The following is a 23,709-nucleotide window of genomic DNA, read 5'->3' on the forward strand; positions in this document are numbered from 1 at the left end:
GCCCTAAACAAGTCGCTGCAACCTGCAAAAAAAAAAAACCCACAGTCCCGGCAGAGACTCCAAGTCCCGAAATGCTTTCCGGCCTATCTGCCCCGCCTATTCGCAAGGGCGATGCTTCCATCGGGAATTGTAGTCAAGTAGAGCCCGATTTCTGGGATGTAGGACAGAACGACAATCCGCCCAAAAAACTACAACTCCCAAAAGGCCGCGAGCGCCCTTCCCGCTCCGCCGCTGTCGCGTTCCGCCCCTGGCCGCTCCTCTCTCGATGTTCTGCGCTGTTCATGCCTTCCTGTTGGTCCGAGCTGGGAGAAGTTCACTCTGATCAGCTGATTCCAACTGACAACAAGAGAGGAGGAAGCCTGGGAGGCATCAGAGGAGGAGGGGGCGGAGATGGAGCTGAGGATGGATCCGCCGGGGCCCTAGAGCAGTCCGGGTCCCGTCGGCATTCCGCGTCTCCTACACAGCCTTGCCTTGACGGAGCTGCTCCGGGTGGGCTCTGCGGGCCGCGACGGACAGGGCGGGGGTGCCTCGGCCCAGCCCCGGGCGAGCGCCGGTCCCGGGGCTCCAGTCGCTCCTGGGAGGAAGGGGGGACGGGTGCGGCTCGGGTGGGGGTGGGGTGGCATAAACAATGGATTCGACTCCGGGATGTGCGGGTTTGTGTAAGATTTGGGGGGATCTTCTTTGTTCTTCGGCTCCGCTGCCACCCCTTGGGTTGTGGTGGTGGTGTCCGGGAGCAAGGTGGGGGTGAGGGGCCCTGGATTGGAGAGAGGCGTCAAGGTGGGGGGCTCCAAGTGAGCATATTGTTTGCTTGGCCTAGTGGTGGTGGTGGTGAGAGGGTCAGCTGTTCGTTTGAAGGTTGGTTTTCTGTTTTTCTCAGTAGCGACAAGTTTTGATTTTTGTTTCCCTTTTGGGAGCTGACTGGACACGTCGAGGTTAAGGTGTAAATAAGGTCCCCTGGTTACTCCCTTGCCTTGTTTATCTGAAGATCAGATGAATAGATTGGTTACTGTAAGGGAGGAGTGAGTATCTGAAAGGAGGACTTTACACTTGGTTGTGCTCTTGGAATAGAAGGCAAAGGTAGGGAGTATTAGGAGTGTAATTACATTTAGAAATGACCCAAAACCCCCTTTCCTATCTCCCCAAGTTTTGTTTTGTTTTAAGTGTTTGAATGACAAGAGAAAATGAGTTGTTTTGACTCACTATAGGGCCTGGCTCTACTAGTGCTGGAATTCTGCCTCCTGTTGCTCCCAGCTCTCTTCCTCTGTAGAAAGAAGGGGCGAAAGGAAGCACAATAGTTGTTTGATTGTTTTTGAACATGAAGTTGGGTCTATTGTTGTCAATTTTAGAGTCCTTACTAGGCCTTTGCTTGTCCAGAGCTAAAAGAGTCCATTTATAAGGATAATTGGGTTTGTGGAGGTCTTTGAGAGAGGTCTGAATTTATTGTTACAATATTTTTCTTAGCTTTTCACAGACTGTCTTCTCCACTTCTCACATATAAGGAGCAGGTGCAGAGAGCTAGCTTTCTAAAAACTGTTTAGTGATTTTGAATCAGAATTTAATAAAATGAGCAGAGCATTTAACCAACGGACCTGCAAAGTCTTTTAGAGGCTCTGAGTCTAGAAGTGTTTTGTTGTTATATGTGTTTGTTTTGAGACAGGGTCTCTCTGTGTAGACCTGGCTGTGGCTTGGAACTCACAGATCCACCTGCCTCTGCCTCCCATGTGCAGGTGCCTCTAGGCTGATTTTTGTAGTTAGTTTAGTAGCCAGACTTCAGCCTTTTGAGTGCTAGGATTTACAGGTATACCACTGTACCCAGCATGGCAGTTGTTTTTAGAAGGGAGATCCTTAGCCATGATTTTGAGATGACATTTCTAGTCCTAGAATAAACCACTTAGGTTTCATAAGCAAGAGTGAGGGTTCTCTCTGGTTTTGGCCTAGCATTTAGGTGTTCTTTTTTGTTTGCTCAGTTTAAGGTACACTTCTGCTTTTTTTCCCCCAGATTAGTAAAATCTTTTTTCTCTTGTTCTAGGTAGCCCTTGAAACATTGGCTTGAGGTCCAAGTAAATCGAACAGCTCCTACCACCTTCTGTCATCACTATGACTTTGTAGCTGAGGCCCAAACCGTCGAGCTGACCTTTGTGAACCCAGCAGACCCTTCAGTGTTCGGCAGAGACTCTGTCAAGTTCACTTCCACTACACACCTTTCTTTATACTTTGAAGAGGATGAAACCATCAAACTCAGTGGATACTGCTGCTGCTACAAGAGACTTGGAGGCAGAGAATTAAAAATTTGAATGCTTGTGTGTAAAACTCCTTAGCCAGACAGTTTTTCTTTTTTAAAGGGTTCAGAACCCCAGTTAGCAGAAGCACTAACTGCCTTCAGACTCAAAGCCTTTGCCTTCCTTCATTCCTGGGAAAGTACAGTAGTGACTGTTGCAGAGTGGGTGTTTTCCAGGCGAGTCTAAGCTATGAGTGCCCAGACTTCCCTAGCAGAAAAGGGCCTGAATCCGGGGCTCATGTGCCAGGAGAGCTACGCTTGCAGTGGGACTGATGAAGCTGTCTTCGAATGTGATGAGTGTTGTAGTCTGCAGTGTCTCCGCTGTGAGGAGGAACTCCACCGGCAGGAGCGCCTTCGAAACCATGAGCGGATAAGGCTCAAAGCTGGCCATGTCCCTTACTGTGACCCCTGCAAGGGCCCCAATGGGCATTCGCCAGGTGTTAGGCAGAGGGCAGCCGTGAGGTGCCAGACCTGCAAAATCAATCTCTGTCTGGAGTGCCAGAAGAGGACTCATTCAGGGGGTAACAAGAGAAGACACCCCGTTACTGTGTACCATGTCAGTAAGGTCCAGGAGACCCTGGAGGGGGAAGAGATGGATGAGGAGACCAAGAGAAAGAAGATGACAGAGAGGGTTGTGAGCTTCCTCCTGGTAGATGAAAATGAAGAGATCCAGGTAAGGCCACAACCATGAGGGACTCCTGTCTGTATAGCCATGTGTTGCTGGAAGTTTGCTCTCCAAGATAGTCAGGAAGGAGGCAGTGCCCCTTAGAGGCAGAAAAGGCCAGGGCCACAGAAGCCTTAAGTTATCTGGAGTCAGATTTATTTAGGTAGGTTGTAGTTGGTTTTGTTTTGAAAAGTTTTGCTACGTAGCTTGGCTGGCCTGGAATTCACAACAGTCCTCCTGCCTCAGCTTTCCAAGTGCTGGGATTGCAGATGTGAGCCATTATGCCTGGCTATCTTTTAGTTTTTTCAGATAGGGTTTTGCTGTAGTCAGGCTGGCCTTGAACTGGTGATCCTTCTACCTCAGCCTCCCAAGGTGCTGGGAATGCAGAGTTAAGATTTAGTTATTTACCAGCAAGATAATCTTGGGCCAAATTAGTTTTTCTTTCCTCCAAGCCTTAGTTTTCTCACCTATACAATGGGAACAGTGGTTGGGAGAATAAAATGAACCTCTACAGGGTGTTGCCTGTCAGCACTGTCATTAGTGGTAGGAAAAACTGCTTAAAACAGCTTAAAACATGCAGGAGAGTATGTAGAAAACCGTGAATAAGGTTACAAATATGAGACTGTGTATCCTCAATATTGAAGGGAAAAAAATCTTTTACAAAGACAGTATTCTTTCAGATGGCCTCTTTTGGTTTAATTGCACAAGCTTCTTAGTTCATTATCTGTTGCTACAGCAAAATACCTGAGTCTGGGTAACTCATGAGGAATAAAAAATTTCATTTTTCTCACAGGTCCAGAGGCTGGAAAGTCTGGGAGTCTCTAAGTATTATGTGGGAGAGGGTATCAGAATTCTGCTCAAGTTTCTTGGCTCAGTAAGCCCCTCCTCCCACCACAGGGCTCTACTTTGATGACCTTATCCCAATTACTTCTCAGAGAGTCCACTTCCAGAGCTTCAGTGTTCAGATATGAGGACCAAGTTTGGGTGGGACAGGACTTCTCAATGGTTAAGAGCAGTGGGTTGTTCTTGTAGATGACCCAGGTTCAATTTTCCAGCACTCATATCAGGAGGCTCACAAATGCCTGTAATTCCAGGTAAGGGATCCAACGGTCTCTTCTGGTCTCCAAGAACATCATGTGCACACTACTCCATATAAACATATATTATTAAAAATAGTTTCAGAAGACTATTCCAACCATGGTAACTTGTGATCAGTAGAAGCCAGGGAGGCCTTCCAGAGTGACTCTGGGCTGTCCCACTTGGGGAGAGTGTGGCAAGAGATGGATGTGAAGTTCAAAAAGTATGTCCCTTAGCTGGGAGTGAGACGGTGGGCTGTGACCATCAGGAATGACTGTGGAAAGGGTGATTTTTGTTTGTTTTTGCATCCATCAGGAATGACTGGAAAGGGTGATTTTTGTTTGTTTTTGCATCCATCAGGAATGACTGGAAAGGGTGATTTTGTTGTTGTTGTTTTTGTTCGTTTGTTTGTTAGTTTGTTTTTTCGAATGGGTGTCTCTATGTAGCCCTGGCTGTCCCGGAACTCCAATGTGTAGACATATCCACCTGCTTCTGCCTCCAAAGTGCTAGGATTAAAGACCTGTGCTCCCATGCCCTGCTAGGGTAATGTAGTGTCAGTTTTTAGTTTTGTTTTTGTTTTCTTTTTAAATTGGCTTTAAAAAAAAATGCATGTGTGTCTCACTGCTCATGTGACGGGACAATTTGTAAGAACTGGTTCTCTCCTTCCACCATGTGGTTCCCAGGGATTGAACTCAGTGTTGGTGGCAACAAGCTTCGCACTGGGTAAGCCATCTGGAGGCAGGCCCTTCAGTTGACTGCCTCAGTGTTGAATTCACATCATAGCTCAGGGCTCCTGGGCTGTGCAGCCACAGCAGGTACTCACTAGTCCCTTCTGCCTCAGTTTCACAGAACCATGGAGAGAACGGGAGTGGAGACAACTTATCATACAGGGCCTGGAGCCTCATGTCCTGTACTGGTTTGTTGTTGCCAGTCCCCTTGTGGTATTTGTGGCCCAGTGACTTAGTATTTGGTGATGACTCAGTCTCCAGAGGAGGAACTCCGATGTAAGTCACCAACAGAGAGATTTCCCAATTATCCACTAAGTATTTCTTACCTCTCCCCTTTTCCTATGTGGATAAGCTGATAGAAATGAATTACATCATGATCCCTCTTCTTTCCGCTGTCGCTGGATACTCGCTAACACAGACCGCCCTTTATTGGTTTGAGAGGAGCTAATAGAGTTATGGAAGAACGACCCAGGTCCCATTCTGCCTCCCTTGTCAGCAGCAATGTCTTCATTATGGATTATGCTCTAATTGGGCAACATTGTGGACTAAATATTTCATAAATGGAGCAGCTGGATATGGATAGTTCTTGTTTGTTCTGGTATACTGTCAGCCTCTAAAAGTCACAGTTCGTGGTATGTAAAGTGAGAGGAAGATTTGTGATGAGCCAGTAGTTTTCTTTCTTTCTTTCTTTCTTTCTTTCTTTCTTTCTTTCTTTCTTTCTTTCTTTCTTTCTTTCTTTCTTTCTTGGTTTTTCGAGACAGGGTTTCTCTGTGTAGGCCTGGCTGTCCTGGAACTCACTCTGTAGACCAGGCTGGCCTCGAACTCAGAAATCCACCTGCCTCTGCCTCCCAAGTGCTGGGATTAAAGGTGTGCACCACCACTGCCTGGTAAAGGCATATTTTTAAAAGGGGTCTACACAATATTCATGAAAACTACTGGGTCGCCAGGCGGTGGTGGCCATGCCTTTAATCCCAGCACTTGAGAGGCAGAGGCAGGTGGATTTCTGAGTTCGAGGCCAGCCTGGTCTACTGAGTGAGTTCCAGGACAGCTAGGGCTACACAGAGAAACCCTGCCTCGAAAAACAAAGACAAAAACAAACAAACAAACAAACAAACAAACAAACATGCCTTAAGTTACATGCTCATTTTAACTTAATATTTATCCTATTCTCCCCCCCTTTGTGTGTATGTGTGTGCGCGCGCACGTGTCTTTTTCAGGCTGAAGCTAGAGGTTGATCTTAAGTTACTCTTGGAGACAGAGTCACTCACTGAACATAGAGCTTGCTAATTAAGCTAGACTGTGGCCTGGAAGCCCTTGAAATCCTCCTGCCGCTGCTCCCACCTTTACTGTACCCCAGCACTGGGGTTCCTGGTATCTGCCTCCACACCTGTATCATCTTCATCCCCTCCTCCTCTTTGTCCTTTCTGGAGACTTTTAAAGACATTGTCTAGTGTAGCCCATGCTATCCTCAAACTCTTTGCAATAAAGGATGACCTTGCATTTCTTTTGAGACAGAGTCTCACAGGCCTTGGATATCTTGCAGTTCACCATGTAGATAGACCAGGCTGACTTTGAACTTGGAGATCAGTTTGCCTCTGTTTCCAAAGGTGTGTGCTTAGCAGACCTGGCTTGGCCTTGAATTATGATCTCTTTTGACTGACTCCACCTTCTTACTGCTGGGGTCACAGGTTGTACTACCAAGCCTGGTTTATGTGGTTCTGGGGATTGAACCTAAGTCTTGCTTCATACATACTTGGTCAGCACTTGACCAACAAAGCTCCATTCCCAGCCCAGTCAGGCAGTCTGCCTGTCTGTTTACCTCTGTCTTGTTTTCTTAAAATAGGTTTCCCCCAAATAGGGTAAAAAAAAAAAAATCTTGGTATTATCATTTTCAGATAGCTTTTTTATGGGTCTAGAGAGTTGGCTCAGAGGTTAAGAGCACTGGCTGTTCTTCCAAAGGACCTCGATTCAATTCTCCACACCCACATGTGACTTCCAGCTGTCTGTAACTCTAGTTCCAGGAGATCTGACACTCACAGATCTATGTGCAGGCAGAACACCAATGTACATAAAATAAAAGTAAGTAAATTATTTTTTAAAAAGAAAATAACCTTTTACTTAATTAATTAATTTCTGTGAACCAGTGTCATTATTTGGGGATACTTACAGGAGCATAGGCAGTTTATCAGTGTCTACACCACCGAAGGAAATATCTTCACTTTCCCTAGCCACTATTAATTAAGTGCCTGGTGATCCTGAGGAAGGCATGTTTATTTTTTTAATGAAAGAGTTACTTTTGTTTATGTGTGTGTGTGAGCTTGTCTGACTTCATTTGTGCTAAATGTGTGTAGGTGCCAGCGAAGGCTAGAAGACAGTGTTGGAAGCTGGAGTCATGGGCAGTTGTGAGCCATCTGATGTAGATGCCGGGAACCAGTCACTTATTCTCTGCAGGAGTGGTCCACCCTCTTAACCTCTGAGTTATCTCTCCAGTTCCCTCTTAGGGTTTGTGGCAAGGTCTCACTGTGGATCTCAAACTAGCCTTGAACTTGTAACCTTCTTGTCCTAGCCTTCCCAGTGCAGAGACTTGGGCAGGCCTGCCTTCTAGTTGTATGGTCCATCTTTCTTTTTCTTTCTTGAGACAATTTCTCTGTAACTGGCTGTCCTAGAACTTGCTCTGTAGAACTCAGAGATCCACCTGCCTCTGTCTCCTAAGTACTGGGATAAAAGGTGTTCACCACCATACCAAGATGGTCCATGTTTCTTAACAAGGGATTAGAAAGATAGAAAGAAATCTAATGGGATAAATCTAGCTCCACAGAGACACCTGCCCTTCATCTGTTTTTGTTTTTGTGTGATGTGTTTTGTTTTTCTGGGTTGATCACTTCCCAGGAAATAACAGTTTATCAATCACAGCAACATCAGTTGGGAATAGTGGATTGGAACAGAATTCATTCCCTTTAGGTGAATATTTGTTCTCATAACAAATTATAAGTAAAGACTTAGATAATGAAATTATCTAGTCCAGTTTTCTGATAGCTTTATATACAAAGCAATAAAATATGGTTGTATAACACAAATGTAGACTACACATTTACCTAGTTTATGTCTTATGCCCTACACAACATCACTGCAATAAGAAGCACATTGTTACCACTGCATTTCATTTTCTTTTTTCCTTTTAATAACAATTTTCAGACAGGCTGGTACAGTGGTTCAGTGGGTAAAGATACTTGACACTGGGAGAGAGACAGTGTCCTGTGATCTCCACATTCTGCTCTGCCACATGTGTTCTGTGGCACATTCATGTGTTCTCACACACAAATGAAGGAAGAGTTAAACAAAATGTAGACAGAGTCTGATTATGTAGTTCATGGTCTCAAACCTCTCTATAACCCAGTCTGTCCTTGAACTTTTGACCTTTGCCTCCCAAGTGCTGGAATTACAGATGTACCACCGCAGCTGGCCCTGAAATTATTTTTCTCTGTGTTCTAGTGTTGGCTCATAATAGCTGAAGTTTAAAAAGCCCCCTCCTACTATGGTGTTAGAATTTTTTCTTAGCACCTGCACGAGACATTTAACCCTAATGATAGTCCTGTGCATTAGTTTTGCACAGATTACCATCTAATTTTAGAGAGCAAAAGTCTTAAAGTGGGTCGATAGGCTGTGCTCTTGGTAGAAGCTAGAGAGGAGAATTGGTTTCTCTTGGTCTTGTCTAGCTGCAAGAGTTGGTGTCCATGCCTTGGTTTGTGGCCCTGTCCTTGAACTTCAGAGTCAGCGTGGAACAATTTCTACTGTTGTGTTTCTCTGCTTTATCATCACATTCTCTCTGCTCTGTGTCTCTCTCACTGCCTCTTTGTATGGATCCTTGGGGATATATTGGTCCTTCCAAGTCAATCCAGCATCCTGTCCTCATTTCAAGCCCTTTACTGGTCATCTTCAGAGTTCTGTGTGTTGGATAAACTGGCATTTCATGGGTTCCTGGGATCAGGACATGGGCATCACTTGGGGGATGAGAATCTCTAGCCTGCTCCATCTTGGGGAGTAGATTGTGTTTCACAGATGAGAACCCCAAAGGTTGATATGATGCAGAATGTCAACAGTGTAGTGATTGAGAAATGGATCTACCAGATAAAGAAGGCTCACTACAGAACTGGGTTCCAGAGGGGTGAAGCTGCTGTAGAGCAAAGAATTTAACCAAACACCCTTCTTGCTGGTCTCTCAGAAGCAGCCTTGCCAGGTAAGCCCGTCCTCTCTCTCTTTTTGGTGGTCTTTCTAGTGAAATGGGAAAACATCTGGGATTGTGCCCGTTGTGTTTTCTAGGGACCGAGAAGAGCACAGTATAGAGACCCATTATTCAGTTGGTAATGAAGGACTTGTACTAACAGGTTGTTTATAATGTCTAGAAGTCTGAGCCACTCCCTTAGCAAATGTCTCAAAGGTTAGGATAATGAGCTTTCTAGTGGGATGTTCAGGATGTCGGACATCTTGTTTTGTTAGTATGTTTAGTAATTGAGAGAAAAGACGAAAAACAAAGTCATTCTTGATTCTTTTTTTTTCTTCCAACATTCAGGCCAGTGACCTCATTTTCTAAGATTTATGTGTTTTTATTTTATGTTTCTGAGTATGTTGCTTGCATGTGTGTGTATGGTACCGTGTGCATGTCTGATGCCCACAGAGTTAGAGATAGTTGAGAGTTGTAAGCCGCCATGTGGTACTGGTAACCAAACCTAGCTCCTCTGAAAGAGCAGCAACTGCTCTTAACCCCTGAGCCATTTCTTCAGCCTCTCTTTTTAAAAAAGACTCTGTAGAGGTTTTCCCTCACCCTAGCCCATTCACCTCTTTGATCATTTTTATGAAGTCCCCGTGAGTGTCCTCTCCGGGGACTAGAACTGTGTCTCATCTTCATGTTGACTGACCGATGACTGAGTCTCAGGCCGGCCCAGGGACTCCATCTCCTGACGTCATGAGCTGACTCATGAGGTGGTTGAGGGGGCTAACGATCTGGGTGGGGCAGGCCTTTCTTGAGTCAAAAGCATCCATAACTGCTCTGTGACATGGGAACCCAAGCAGAGTCTTCTGCCCTTCCCTCAGCCTGGTCACTGGATACCTCACCGAGACCGGTCCTCTAAGAAGACCCAACACATTGCTTGGCTGCCTCCCCTGTTGACAGACCCAGAATAGTGCTGCTCTAAATACTGAGACTTGACTTTTTTTTTTTTTAATTGACCAAAAGAGACCTTATTTTAGTAGGATTCAAAAATGGAAAAGGATGTTTTCTTACTGGGAAGTCCTTATCCTGACAGACTGGGTGGGTCTGCCACATATGTGTTTTTGTGTCATGGTCCCTGGGCCTGCTTTACTCTATCCTCTGGCTCTGGTCTAGGTAGCTTCTGGGACCCTGTCTTTAGGTAGCCTTGTTCAAACCCCAAAGAACTCCATTCTGGCCAGTAGGACATGAGCAAAAGGGTCCTGTTTTTCTACATTGTTGAACTTTTCCATTCTTCTCTCTAATGGAGATGGATAGGGGATAAGCACTGACTTTGGTGCAGTGGGGAGTTACCCTCTGACAAATTCTGGTCAGAATGTACATACATTTTGCCATTAGCTTCCTAGGTGCCATGCCAAGAAAATAACATCCAACAACTCTCTGGCGCTGTCAAAATAATAATCAAGAATTACCTGAGTGGCAGGGCCTTCCCCAATCCTGCCCTTTACTCATAGAAAGTGAAAGCTCCTTTGTTTAGTGATGGTGGTGGACTGGACAGACTTAAATGGGATTACTGGGCAGCATTGGGGATGACTCAGACAAACAGAGGCATGAAAGAGCCCCTATTGTGTGTGCCTTTAGTCTCTGCTCAGAGTCTTGTGAGTATTCTCAGCTTTGGATTCATTCTGCGGTAACTAACTCCTGGCTTTTAACCTGGGAGACTATTCTGTTTAGTGCAGGGCTGTTTAAAATTTGACCCATATAAGCCATCAAAATCACAGTGAGTCAGCTGTTTAAGGAGCTCATCTTTATCTGTTCTAAGTTACCTCCACTCTGTGTGAAGTTACCTTCACCCCATCCCCATCAATTTTGAAGTCATCTTTTTGAATTCGAAAGTGCTTGGCTTTTTGAGCCAGCATTAATGTGGAAGGCAGGTTTCTTGCTGAGTTGACTTTGTGTGTTTCCTCTGGGGATGTGTCTGTTGGCTGTACTACTCTTGGTCTTTTCTGCGGTTGTGTAGCTCTGGTGGCTGACTGGACTGTGCTGGGGACCTGGCCTGCTTAGGAGGAAGATCCTAGGAGATTGTTTTAGTCATGGTTAAAGTGCTGGCTGAGGAGAAATTAGAAGGAGCTAGTGGAGAGTCCGTGATGAAGGGAAGGGAGCTGAGCTATAAAAGTTTAGGCTGACCTTGGGTTCAGTTGGTAGGGAGGATGACCTTGAACTTCTGATCTTCCAGCTTCTACTTTAGACCTACATAAGCAGGTAAACATCTCCATGCCTGGTTTGTGCAGTGCTGGGGACTAAACCCAGGGCTTCATCAAACAGTCTGTCAAGTGAGCTATATTCCCAACTCTTTTTGCCTTTCTTTAAAACAAAACAAAACAAAACAAAAACCTTTATTATGTATATATCTGTGTATATGTGTAGGCGTGTGTGCCACTGCCAGAGTGTGGAGGTCAGAGGATAACTGCAGAAGGGTTCCAGGGATTAAACGTAGGCCATTAGGCTTGGCAGCATATGACTTTTCCACACTGAGCCATCTCACTGGCTGTTTGTTCCTCTTTTTTTTTTTTTTTTTTTTAGATATATTTTACTGACTGACCTTGGAGGCTGACCTTGGACTCTCAGAGATCCATGCCTCTGCCTCCTAAGTGGTAGGATCAAGAGAGTGTGCCATCATATCCATCCATCAGTCAGGAAGTTCCGTTTGACTGATTTGTGGGTCATCATGGCTGTGGTTGAAATTTTAGGGTGGAGATGTATACTAGTTATATATAAGAACTTGACCACTAGCTTGACATCTTTGGAGGATGACTTGACTTTCTGGTAACTCCTAGATTCCACCCCTACCTATTCTTGATACTAGATTATTTCTGGTAGATTCTTGGCTAAACCTTTCCATTTCTTTTCATAACCTTTTCTTTCAAAGATATCAGTACCCTGCCTTGAAATGGAAGTAGTTACTGAACTGTATGTCTTAGTAGTTGGGATAACCCCCCTGTGCAAACCTTTTCTCTCTTGTAGCACTGGGGATCGAACCCAGAGCTTTATGCATGGCAGGCAAATGCTCTGCCACTGAGCTACATCCCTAACCCACTCCAGATGGTCTTAAAGGAACACTCCTGGGAGGAGGGATGGAGGCCATCCTGCTCGGGATGCCCGGGTCTTTTGTTGACCCTGAGTAGAGGTTATTTGAGGATCCCATAGTTCTTTTTGCACCGTGTCTCTGGTCTGGAGACCATGGGTTTAGGTTAATATGGGCCGCTGTTGTTTCAGCATTACAACACAATGTTTCAGCATTTCATCCATAAGCTCTGCTGTTCAGATCTGGACTCTTTGGCCGGCAGGCAGACAAGCAAACAGCTTCCCACTTTCCCTGCTTGCTTCTTTCCTTTCTGCCTTTCCTCTTCCTCCCCCTTTTCTTTCTTATCATGAATTTAAGAAATGAAATCTCCCATTGTTAGGGAAAAGAGTTGGTATAACCCAGTACAAATGGCTTTAGGGTTGTGTTTCATTCTGGGTTGTTCTTGTTTTTCTTTTTCTTCCCTTTCTACAGAAAACCAGTTGTGTGTGTACTATTTATTTATCTGTTTCTACATGTGTCACTGTGTAGCCCTGGCTGACCTGGAACTTGGTGTGTATACTAAGCTGGTCTTGAACTTACAGAGTTCTGTCTGTCTCTGCCTCCTAAGTGTTGGGATTGCAGGTATATGCCATCTTGCCCGCTCATAACTTGGAGATGTGGCTCAGTTGGTAGAGTACCTGCCTGCATGCTTGAAGTCCCACCTCTCCAATACTGCATGAGCCTAGTGTGGTGTTGCATGTTCGTAAACCCCGCGCTTGGCAGATAGAGGTAAGAGGGTTGGGAGTTCAAGGTCACATGTTGAGACCATGTCTACAAAACAAAACACAACAAAGCATAATGTCCAGCTTTATTGAGATTTGTAGTTTTATAAGTTGACAGATGTGACCACTACAGTCACGACATGAAACATAGGGGTAGAAAAGTGGCTGGGTGGCTAAGAGTGCTTGTTTTTGCAGAGGACCCTGGTTCAGTTTCTAACACCCACATGGCTCACCGCCATCCACAATTCCACTTCCAAGGAATCCAGCTCTCCTGATTTCCTAGAGCACCAGGCGTGCGTGCGGCACACACACATATCAGCTGCACAGTCGTATATCAGAGAATCTTTTTACAAAAGACATTAGACATTGCTCCTAGCCAGGTGGTGACCTTTGATCCTAGTACTCAGGAGGGAGAGGTAGGTGGGTTTGAGGCCATCCTGGTCTGCAGATCATCTTCCTGGACAGCCAGGGCAGAGAAACCCTGTCTTAAAAAACCAAAAGATAAAAAACCCAAAATATACTGGGCAGTGGTGGCGCATGCCTTTAATCCCAGCACTTGGGAGGCAGAGACAGGTGGATTTCTGAGTTCTAGGACAGCCTGGTCTACAGAGTGAGTTCTAGGACAGCCAGGGCTACACAGAGAAACCCTGTCTCGAAGCAAAACAAAAAAACCCAAAACAGTCCAAACCATTTCCACCAATTTCAAAGGTTCTCTTGTGCCTCTAAGAAGCAGTCACTGCTCTAACACTATGGATTAGAAAGCAAATGCCCTAGAGTTTTATATAAAACACACACACACTCACACTCTGTCTCTCCCCTTCCCTCCACGTGTGTGTGTGTATGTGTGTGTGTGTGTGTGTGTAATTAAAACTGTCTCCTCTGGGTCCTGGGAGTCAAGTACTTCTACTCCCAGTCATATTGACATCCCATCACTAAGTTATCCAGGCCGCCCTTGGGTTTATGGTCTTCCTGCCTCACTTTCTTGAGTATTCAAGCTTCTAGCTGGTACACCCAGCTTACTGCGCTTTCGAGAGTCATCCATATTTTTGTACAATGTATAAGGTAATTCATTTTATTGCTGAGTTATATGAGTACTCCATAATTTATTCATTTATTATGATATCATGCATATGTATATGTATATACATTTTTTTATTTGGAGATAGGGTCTTCAACTCATGATCCTCCTATGTAAGCCTCTTTGAGTGCTAGAGCTTTAGGTGTGGCCCTGGCACTTAGCTTGTTATTGGATGTTGGGCATCTTTGTATTAGAATGGAAGCGTCATGAAAATGACTGCATTAGTGTTTGCTGCTGTGACAAAACACCTGACAAAGGTACATTAAGGAGGGAGGGGCTGGCATAGCTTGTAAACATGGCAGCAGGAGTGGGAGGCAGCTGCCACATTGAAGGTCTGTGGGTGGCACGGTGGCCTGCAGGTCTCTGTCTTCCACCTTCTGTGCTGTGCTACCTGGATTTGATTTGATTTTTATGAGTTCTAGGACATTCAATGTCCTAGGAGTCATAAGACTCATCTTATGAGCATAAGACAGCTTTGGCCACCAAGCTGACATCAAGGTAGGAGGAACAAAGGACTGCCATCTGCTCTGCCCCCGACCAATACAAGAGCAGCGCACACACACGCACACGCACACACAGTGTCTCTCTGCCCATCACCAGGGGGTCTCTTTTCCCTTTTTCAAAATTTTATTTATATGAGTACACTGTAACTGTCTTCAGACACACTAGAAGAGGGCATCAGATCCCATTACAGATGGTTGTGAGCCACCATGTGGTTGCTGGGAATTGAACTCAGGACCTTTGAAAGAGCAGTTAGTGCTCTTAACTGCTGAGCCATCATTCCAGCCTCCCCCTTCCCCCTTTTTTGTTGTTGTTGTTGTTGTTTTTTGTTTTTTTGAGGCAGGGTTTCTCTTTGTAGTCCTGGCTGTCCTGGAACTCACTCTGTAGACCAGGCTGGCCTCGAACTCAGGAATCCGCCTGCCTCTGCCTCCTAAGTGCTGGGATTAAAAGCGTGCACCACCACTGCCCGGCTACCCCCACCCCTTTTTAAATTTGCTTCATATCCTTCTTTTCCCTTTTATCCCAGTCCAGAGCTCCAGCCCACTGGATGGTGTCACCCACACTCAGTTAAGCTTCTCTACAAACACCTTCACGGATGCATCTAGAGAGTGCTTCTGCTTGATGGTTCTAGATCTCTAGGCTGACAGTCAAAATAACCATCACAGCATTACAAGTAGTGTAGTGAATCACATTGCTCCATTCACCTCACAGAGAGAAAGTTGAGGCCAATGTAAGTTAAATGATGTTGTCAAGATTGTTCCAGTGTCAGTGATGGGTAGAGTCAGCTTAACCAGACCCTCCATGGTGATAGTACTCTCTCTTCTTCCCCTAGAGAGAGCAAGGCCTGCAGCCTTTATCGTTCATTCATTGAAACAATACATACTGATTGCCTGTTGTGCTGGGCATGCTGTATTGAACGGCACAGACCCGACCCCTGCCTCTCAACAAGGAGTTCATTGTAGTTGTGAAGCAAGAGCTGGGAAACATGTGGACCGAGGACGTGTTAGCACAAAGGGTGGTGGAGTGAAGGGTTTGCGCAGGACATGGATTTCGTCAGCTGTTTCTGGTGTGATATTTTTATTTATTCTTATTTATTGATTTTCTTTCTATCTATCCATCCATCTATTTTGTGGCCTGTTTCTTTGTCTTCTAGTCTGGAACTTTTCCTTCTAAGGTCCCAACTGTCAGTAACGCTGATTTTAGTTTTGTTGTAGCTAAGTGGAGTTTATCGAGGGGAGCTGCATGTCCTACTTGGAAGGTTTTTGGAAAGATCTCTTGAGTTGGTATTTCCAGTCCTCAGGATTGGAAGGCTTTTCTTTCAGGTATAAAAGGAGAGCTGAATTCTGTGAATTGGGAATGTCAAAGAAATTCATCATGGAACTGACAAGAGCTGTTTTGGAAGAATCTGTGCGAGGCTCACTTCTGTGTGGCTGTGGTCTAAGCTGCTGGGACAGCAGAGGAGCTGTGGTAGTGTCTGTGAGGCAAGGGTCAGCGCTGCTGGAGTTATAAGACATGGGAGGGGAATTCCTGACCTCTCCGGTCATGGGACACTTTGGGGACAATGGAGTGGAAGAAAGCGATCTTTGTCCTTACCAAATGTGCTCAGTGTTTGTGAGGCCAAACTTGAGACTCCAGTCACCTTAAGAAAACATTTGATAGGGACTTGGCTGTGCTTCTAACAAGGAACTCCATCTCAGTATCGAACACATAGTAAGTGTGCACTCCGTTAGGATAGAGTGCACATGCAGCTTCCAGACCTCCTGTGATGTAGAAGCAGAGTTTCTAGAACTTTCTGGTCATCAGTTATCTAGACCATCTGGTCATCCAAAGGAATGGAGCCTTTGTTGGGACTTCTTTAAGACTATACTATGTGTTTCACATAGTTTTAGTAAAGTCCTATTTGATTCATTTATTTTTATTTTATGTACATTGGTGTTTTGTTTGCATGTATGTCTGTGTGAGGGTGTTAGATCCCCTGGAACTGGAGTTAAGAGCAGTTTTAAACTACTGTGTGAGTGCTGGGAATTGAACCTGGGTCCTCTGGAAGAGCAGCCAGTGCTCTTAACTTCTCTTCCATCTATGCTTATTTGAAAGGTTACAAATTAGACCTTTTTATTCAGTCAAGATACGAATTAGACTGTGAACATAAATCTTTGTCTGCTGTTCTTTTCCCTTGGGAGAGGTGGAGCCTCCATCTCTATGCACTAGCACTGAGCTCCAGGTGGGGTTACAGATAGTAGTGAGCTGCCATGTGGGTGCTGGGCATTGAATCCCAGTCTGGAAGAACAGCCAGTGCTTTTAACCGCTGAGCCATCTTTTCAGGCCAATTTTTTTTAAAATTGTATTTATTATTTTTTATTTACGAGTATATGTACATGTCTGTGCCTGAATGCCATGTATGTGCAGGTGCCCATTGATGCCAGGGGATTTCAGATTCCTTGGAGCTGGAGTTACAGGCAGTTTTGAACTGCCTGACACGGGTATGGGGACTGGAACTCAGATCCTCTGAAGAGCAGCAAGTGCTCTTAACTGCTAAGCCAAGTCTTCTGCCCTATTCTTTTGAATATTATGGAAATGGTTTTGAGTTTCTCAAGGGAAAAATCTCTCACTTTCCACCTGTTTCCTTCCTCTACAAGAAAAGAAAATGTAGCACTGGGTCTGTGCGTGTGTGGTGTGTCATCAGGTTAGTGATGGTGCAAGGTGAACTTAGTGTATGCCCGGACTGCAGAAACACTGCTTGTGTTTTAGGGTACTGGTCTCAGTTGTCATTAGAGAATCTCTTGGTTTCTTTGGCTCTCTTCCTCTAAACTCAGCCAAAAAAGATAAGAAAGCAAAGAGAACTAGAAACCAACAAATACAAATCATTAATAGAAACTCAGTGTTGAAAATAACTCCCCACATAACTTAGTCACACATCTCAGAAGTAAATTATAAAATAACCATTTGTTGGATCTGAGTAGAACTTTCTATTGTGATGGCGTATGGGAGCTTTGGATAGTTTTGTGTTACTTGGGGCTGGGACTGATTTGGAGCTGCTGACACTAGGACTAGCTTAGGAAACCTAACAGGGGTGTCTGATCATAGTTGGTACAGATCTGATCTACTTTAGAGGCTAGAACTAGAAGGGCCTCTATATTGAGCAACTTCAGAGCACTTCCTGGTGCCTTTGTGGCTTATCCTGTAGAGTCTGGCTGGTCTGTGACTCCTTTCCTCCCTGCTTCCCCATTGCTGCTTTTCCCTTCCTAGGGCTGCTGGGAAAAGCCCATGAGTGTCTATGCCTCCTGAAAGGACTCTGAGTGCTAAGATGGGACCTCTTGAGTCATTGCTGTTGCCCACATGGATCAGAGGTGGCTGGCTGCTACTTTCCTCCCATGAAATACTCTGATTTCCAAATAGGAATGGTGGGGATCTCTGAGAACTGTTCATTCATTTTACAGAATGAGCTTGGAATGTTACACAAATTAAGTTTTTTTAGTAAGTCAGAAAGTGGGAGAGAAAAGTGGGTAAGAAGAGGTGCTATTGAGTTTCTTTCTGAAAGATAGTTTTTTTTTTTTTTTAAATTGTGTTTATATGTCTGTGTGGCTATGTGCATGTGAGTAGCGAGTGGGTTGGGGCATGGCGTCTCCAGAGCTGGGTTACGTTCCTCATCAGGTTCCCAGGAGTTAACTGCTGACCATCTCCCCAGCCCCCTTCCTGGGTTCCTTTCAGCTTAACATGTATTAGGCTGTATGTATTAGTCACTTTACTAAGAGTCAGCTGCAGCACCAGTGTTAATAATGCTTTGTTTTGTTTGTTTGAGACAGGGTCTCTCTATATAGCTCTGGCTAGACTGGAACTCTCTTTGTCGACCAGGCTGGCCTCAAACTCAGAGATCCACCTGCCTCTGTTTCCTGAGTGCTGGGATTAAAGGCATGTGACACTATTGCCTGGCAATAATTTTCTGTTTTTTTCTTTTTGGGGGTGGTGGTGGTGGGGGGGGGGGTTGAGACAAGCCTCATCAGGCTTGGCAGCAAGTGCCTTTACCTACTGAGCCGTCTTGTGTGGCTCCTTGACCCTCTTTTGAGACAGAGTCTCACTGTGTATCTCCTGGCTGGCCTAGAACTCATGGAGTTCCCCTTGCCTATGCATCCTAAGTGTTGGGATTCAAGGTACCACTTCTTGTTAATGCCTTAATTTGGTGGGAGAGGAAATGAGTTATCTGAAGTGTGCGGTGAGAACTTTGGTTTTTAGGTGGAGCTGGTTTGGATCTGGCCACGCTGCTGAGTTGTTGACATCTGGGTAACAGGCAGGGGAGCCTAGTTGCTCTTGCAGCACACTTGGGTGTTTTCCCAGTGAGCTGATTCTAAGTAATAATGGCTCCTGTTCTCTCTCTTTGTGCTACACACTGGGCTATGCCCTTTGCTATTTATCTTAGGCAGTACTTTATCTTAGACAGCCCTCTGGGTCCCTACAGGGCTGGGCAGCCAGTTGTTATCTAATGTCCTGGAGGCTTCCTAGTGAAGTAGCTCTTTCAAGGCCCTGCAGTGGCTCAGCACTGGGTGGAACCTGGGAGCTGCTGACTTGCCTGAGGTCTCAGAGTCCAGGCTCCAGGAGGAGCAAAGGTGATTTGTTCCTGCTTTTGTTTGTTTCAGGGCCAATGGCTATTTCAGACAGTCAGAATTGGGTGGGGAGACAAGGGCAGCTCCTCTGAAATGGGACGAAAATGGAATAGATGAAGGTAAGCAGAGAGGAGCTGGGGCTGTGGCCCTTCCAGAGCCTTCTTTCCTTCCTTACCAAAGGGAATCTATCTTTTTTCTTTTTGAAATGTTGTCTCACCAGGTAGTCATGGCTGACCCAGAGCTCCTACAGCCCTGATCCTCCAGCCTCAGCCTCCTGTGCCCTGACCTCTTCCTTGACTTTTTCTTTTCCTAGTTTGAAAACTGGTCTTGCTGACACCTAAAAGAAGGCAACAGTTCTTTCTGGCTCAGGAAAAGTTGTTCACAGGCTGGGGACTTGTTTAGTAGTGTTGCCAGGGAGCAAAGTGAGGGCGAGGCTGCCTTCATGTTTGCCAAGCAGGTTTTCCTCATCTGGTCGTTTAATTAGCCTCTGGACTAGCAAGTGGAGGTCAAAATGGTTATGTCCTTACTTTACTCATAGACCACCAGAAGGCAAACCTACCAAAGCTTTTTGAGTTCTTTCTCTCAGTCTGCTTACTGGATCCAGAAGCTATACCCAACACAAGAGCGTACGTGTTTAGTATGTCTCAGGATACTAAGTACCAGATAATATTCCAGATGTTAGTTTTATCATATATACATATACACAGACACACAGAGATATATCTGTGTGTATGTTAACTTTGCTTTCTTTAATTTTTTTGACAGGGATCTTACTTCATAGCTTGTGCTAACCTTGAACTCAAGAGCCCCCTGCTGTCTTTGCCTCCTGAGTATTGAAATTACAGGAGTGTGTAAGCACACCTGGCTTATTTATGTAGTATGTACATCATTTACTACTAAGCTGGAAACACTTAATTCTGTACCTAAATGACTGTTGTAGATACCAGTTGCTGCTTCTGGGTTGACAGGTATATTTTCAGGGGAGACACTGAAGACCTTATGCTTTCTTGCCTCAGGACTGAGCAAGTGGATAGTTCTTCCAGCTGGCTACCCTTCCTTAACTGACTCCTTCCTAGTAGAAGTTTATGGGGCTTTTGTTTGTGTCTTGCTGGCCACCTTAGCAACTTGGAACCAGACTGGCCGAGTGACCCAGGTCCAAATGGACTGTTCTTTGTCAATTATTTTATTTTATTTTATTTTACTTTACTTTACTTTACTTTATTTTATTTTAATTGTTGGTTTGTTTTTTGAGACAGGGATTCACCATATTGTATCCCTGGCTTTCCTGGAACTCACTCTGTAGACCAAGCTGGCCTCGGAGAGATTCACTTGCCTCTCTTTCCCCAGAACTGGGATAAAGGCCCATGCCACTACACCTGCCCACTTAAGAAGTTTGTACCTAACTTTTTGAGACAGAGTCTTGCTGTAGAGCTCAAGTTGGTCTTGGGTTTGTAGTCTTCTTGTCTCCATCTCTTCCATGCTTGGATTACAGATTCGAACTACTAAGCTAGCTAGCTTCTGACTCTCTTGTTTCAGAGCTATCAGGTAGGTAGTCCAAGTAGCCTGGCCCCAAGCTGATTAAATGGTGCTGTGTTCAGCTCTGTGGAAGGTTTGGGACACACGAGTGTGCGTGTGTTTCGTTCCTGAGTCCTAAGTGCTGTGCTTTCCTCTGATGGCTGAAAGAATTGGTTATAAAGGCTTGTTACCTGCTGTAGCTAGAGGAGACCTGTGGGTGGAGGTATTGATTTGAGGTTCAGTAGTCTGAGTTAGTGATCCTGAGCAGATTTCTCAAGCTCTATTCTGGATCTTGAAAAAAAAAAAACAAAACCAAAAACCAACATTTTATTTACAGAGAGAGGGAGAGAAGGAGGAAGAGTGAGTGGTGTGTGTGTGTGTGTGTGTGTGTGTGTGTGTGTCTGTGAATGCTGGCTCTTGAGCATGTGTGAGGAATGAGGAGTTTAGAGGACACCTCTGATGACCAGGGTGGTAGCGAATAAGCCCCTGCATGTTCTTTCAGTTGTCATGCATGGGAGTTAGGAATGTATGAAGTCGGGACAGTAAACTTTTAAAATATCACAACTTTATTAAGATCGAACTCACACACTACAAACCACCCTTTTTTGTGTTTTAAAGTTGCTTTTCAGTGTGAGGATCAGATATGGGGTCTTCAACATTCTAAAAGAGTCCCATACTAGTAAATGTGACCCTCAGTCTAGATTCTTCTTTTAAACCGTGCAGGTCACTGAAAGCCCGTGCTTGGTCTGTTCCCACCACCACGAATAAAATAATGAACTAGAGAATTGTGTGCATTTAGTATGATCAACACCTGCAGCCTGGAACACCGTGTGGTTCCAGAACATTTCCATCACCCCAAGCAGAGACCTTGTCCCCTTTAACAGCCTCTCCCTGGTTCCTCCTTTTCTGGCTTACTGGCATTCACTAATCTACTTTCTGCCTTATGAAGTGGATTGTCCTGAACATCTGTCATAAATGAATCACATAATACCTGGCTATTCTGGTTCTTTTCATTCAGTCTCATTTTTCTGTAGTCATATTTAGCCTGTGTTGGTACTTTTTTTTGTTTTTGTTTTTATTCTTTTAGCATGTGAAGCAAATACTGAGAGCTGTTTACTTTGTTTGTTTTGAGACAGGGTTTTTCTGTATAGCCTTGGCTGTCCTGGAGCTGGAATAACAAGACAGTTGTGAACTGCCATGTGGGTGCTGGGAATTGAACCTGTGTCCTTTGGAAGAGCAGCCAGTGCTCCTAACCTTTGAACCATCTCTTTAGCATATTTGTTTACTTTTATGTCACAGTTTTTTAGACTAAGTGTCTTTGATGGCAGTGAAATTTTTATTATTGAAAATTTTGTATTACTATTGTGTATGTGTAGTAAATGTATGTGGGCATACATATGCCACAGTGACCTGGTGACAGTCACGGGTGACTTTTGGGGTTCCCTTCTTTTGCTTACTGTGAGTTCTGGGGCTAAACTCAGGTACATTGGGCTTGTGTGGCATGTGCTTGTATCTGATGAGCTTTTTGGTTTTTTTTTTTTTCTTGGTAGTTTTAAGACAGAGTTTTTTCTGTAGCCCTGGCTTTCCTGGAACTCACTATGTAAACCAGGCTAGCTTCGAACTTAGAGATCCACTTGCCTCCCGAGTACTGGAATTAATGGTGTGTATCACTGTGCCTGACCCCAATGAGCCATCTCTCTCTCTTTCTCTTTTTTTTTTTTTGTTTTTTTTTGTTTTTTGTTTTTTTGTTTTCCGAGACAGGGTTTCTCTGTATAGCCCGGGCTGTCCTGGAACTCACTCTGTAGACCAGGCTAACCTGGAACTGTCGAACTCAGAGATCCGCCTGCCTCTGCCTCCCAAGTGCTGGGATTAAAGGCGTGCGCCACCACCGCCCGGCAACAATGAGCCATCTTGACCTACCTACCTACCTACATATATACAGTTTTTCAGGCAGACTTGTACTTTTCACCCCAGGCTAGCCTGAAACTTTCTACATCTTAGACCAAGGTGGTCTTCAACAAGTGGTCCTCCTGTCTCAGTCTCTCAAGGGACAAGATTATACATGTTCACTACTGTCCCCCGTTTTAGTTTTTATTATTTTCATAGGGATAATATTTATATTTTAACAATTTTAGTTATTGTTTGGGGGATAATACATGTGTGCAAAACTGTTATTTGTCCACTTCATAAACATATTCAGAGTATTGGGTTGCAAATAAAAATACTTTGTTCTACAAAGCATTGTAAATTCTTTTAATTAGAACTGAAAAACACTTTAAAACAAATGTGATCATGTTAATTTCGTATGCTTTTCTGATTCAGTAAAAGGTTTGTTGTGAGAGCAATTTAGATCAAAGACTAGCTTGAGTCTGCGGAATATGCCTCATAATTACTTTTCCCACTGAAAAGGCAATTGAAATGATTTATGATACATTTTTCAGATAATCCATCAGATGTGAGATTCCTCCCCAGGGCTGTTTTCAGACTGTTTCTAACCAGCCAAACAAGTCAGTACAGAGCCAGCATAGAGAGCTGACATTATTGTGTGCAGTGCGTGTGTGCTTTTCAGCCATGGTCACACGTACTGTCACTGCAGCATGTTCCCCCCTGAAGGTGTGTGAGCAAGGATATAGGGAATGGGGACCTGACAGAAGAGTCTCAGGTGAAGGTGCTTGCCTCCAGGCCTTCCTAGTCTTGAGTGTGATCCCTGGGACCTGCATAGTGAAAGGAGAGAACCAGCTCCTTCAACAGAAGCACCATGCCTTCCATGGTGTGTGAGTGAGCTCGTACACACACACACACACACACACACACACAAACATAAATGTACATATAGGAAAAATACCCATATACATAAAATAATAATTTTTTAAATAAAAAAAAACTTAAAAATTTAGGTGGGAGTGGTGGTGCACACCTTTAATCCCAACATTCTGGGAGGCAGAGATGGGTGGATCTCTGTGAGTTTGAGGCAAGACAAGTGTACTATATAGTGAGGACAAGCCAACCAGGTCTATACAGTTAGACCCTGTCTCAAAGAAATAACAAGGAGAAAGAAAGAAATAAGTTTTTGCCAAATCAGCAATGGGTAAGTAATGCATTTGCTGCACAAGTGTGTGTCCAGGTCTGTGTTGGAATCCTCAGAGCCATGTATAGTGGTGTGCCCCTGTCATGTGCTGAGGTGGAAGGCAGGGACCAGACACCCACTGGAAGCCTT

General features: G+C 44.7%; 1 protein-coding gene across 2 annotated transcripts in view; it reads left to right on the forward strand.

The window, feature by feature from the left end:
- The first annotated feature begins 261 nt into the window (after positions 1-261).
- Zfyve1 (zinc finger FYVE-type containing 1) overlaps positions 262-23,709 on the forward strand; it is a 52,471-nt gene continuing 29,023 nt past the window's right edge. The window contains exons 1-2 of one of the 2 annotated variants that reach the window (XM_028782137.1): positions 262-489; positions 2,030-2,951. In XM_028782137.1, coding sequence (XP_028637970.1) covers positions 2,469-2,951 — 483 coding nt within the window. In that variant the 5' untranslated portion in view covers positions 262-489; positions 2,030-2,468. The remainder of the gene's footprint in view (positions 490-2,029; positions 2,952-23,709) is intronic. The other variant, XM_028782138.1, reaches the window with a different exon arrangement.

This window comes from Grammomys surdaster, unplaced genomic scaffold (assembly GCF_004785775.1).
Source record: "Grammomys surdaster isolate TR1022 unplaced genomic scaffold, NIH_TR_1.0 721, whole genome shotgun sequence".
In the NCBI taxonomy this organism is placed as follows: domain Eukaryota; kingdom Metazoa; phylum Chordata; class Mammalia; order Rodentia; family Muridae; genus Grammomys; species Grammomys surdaster.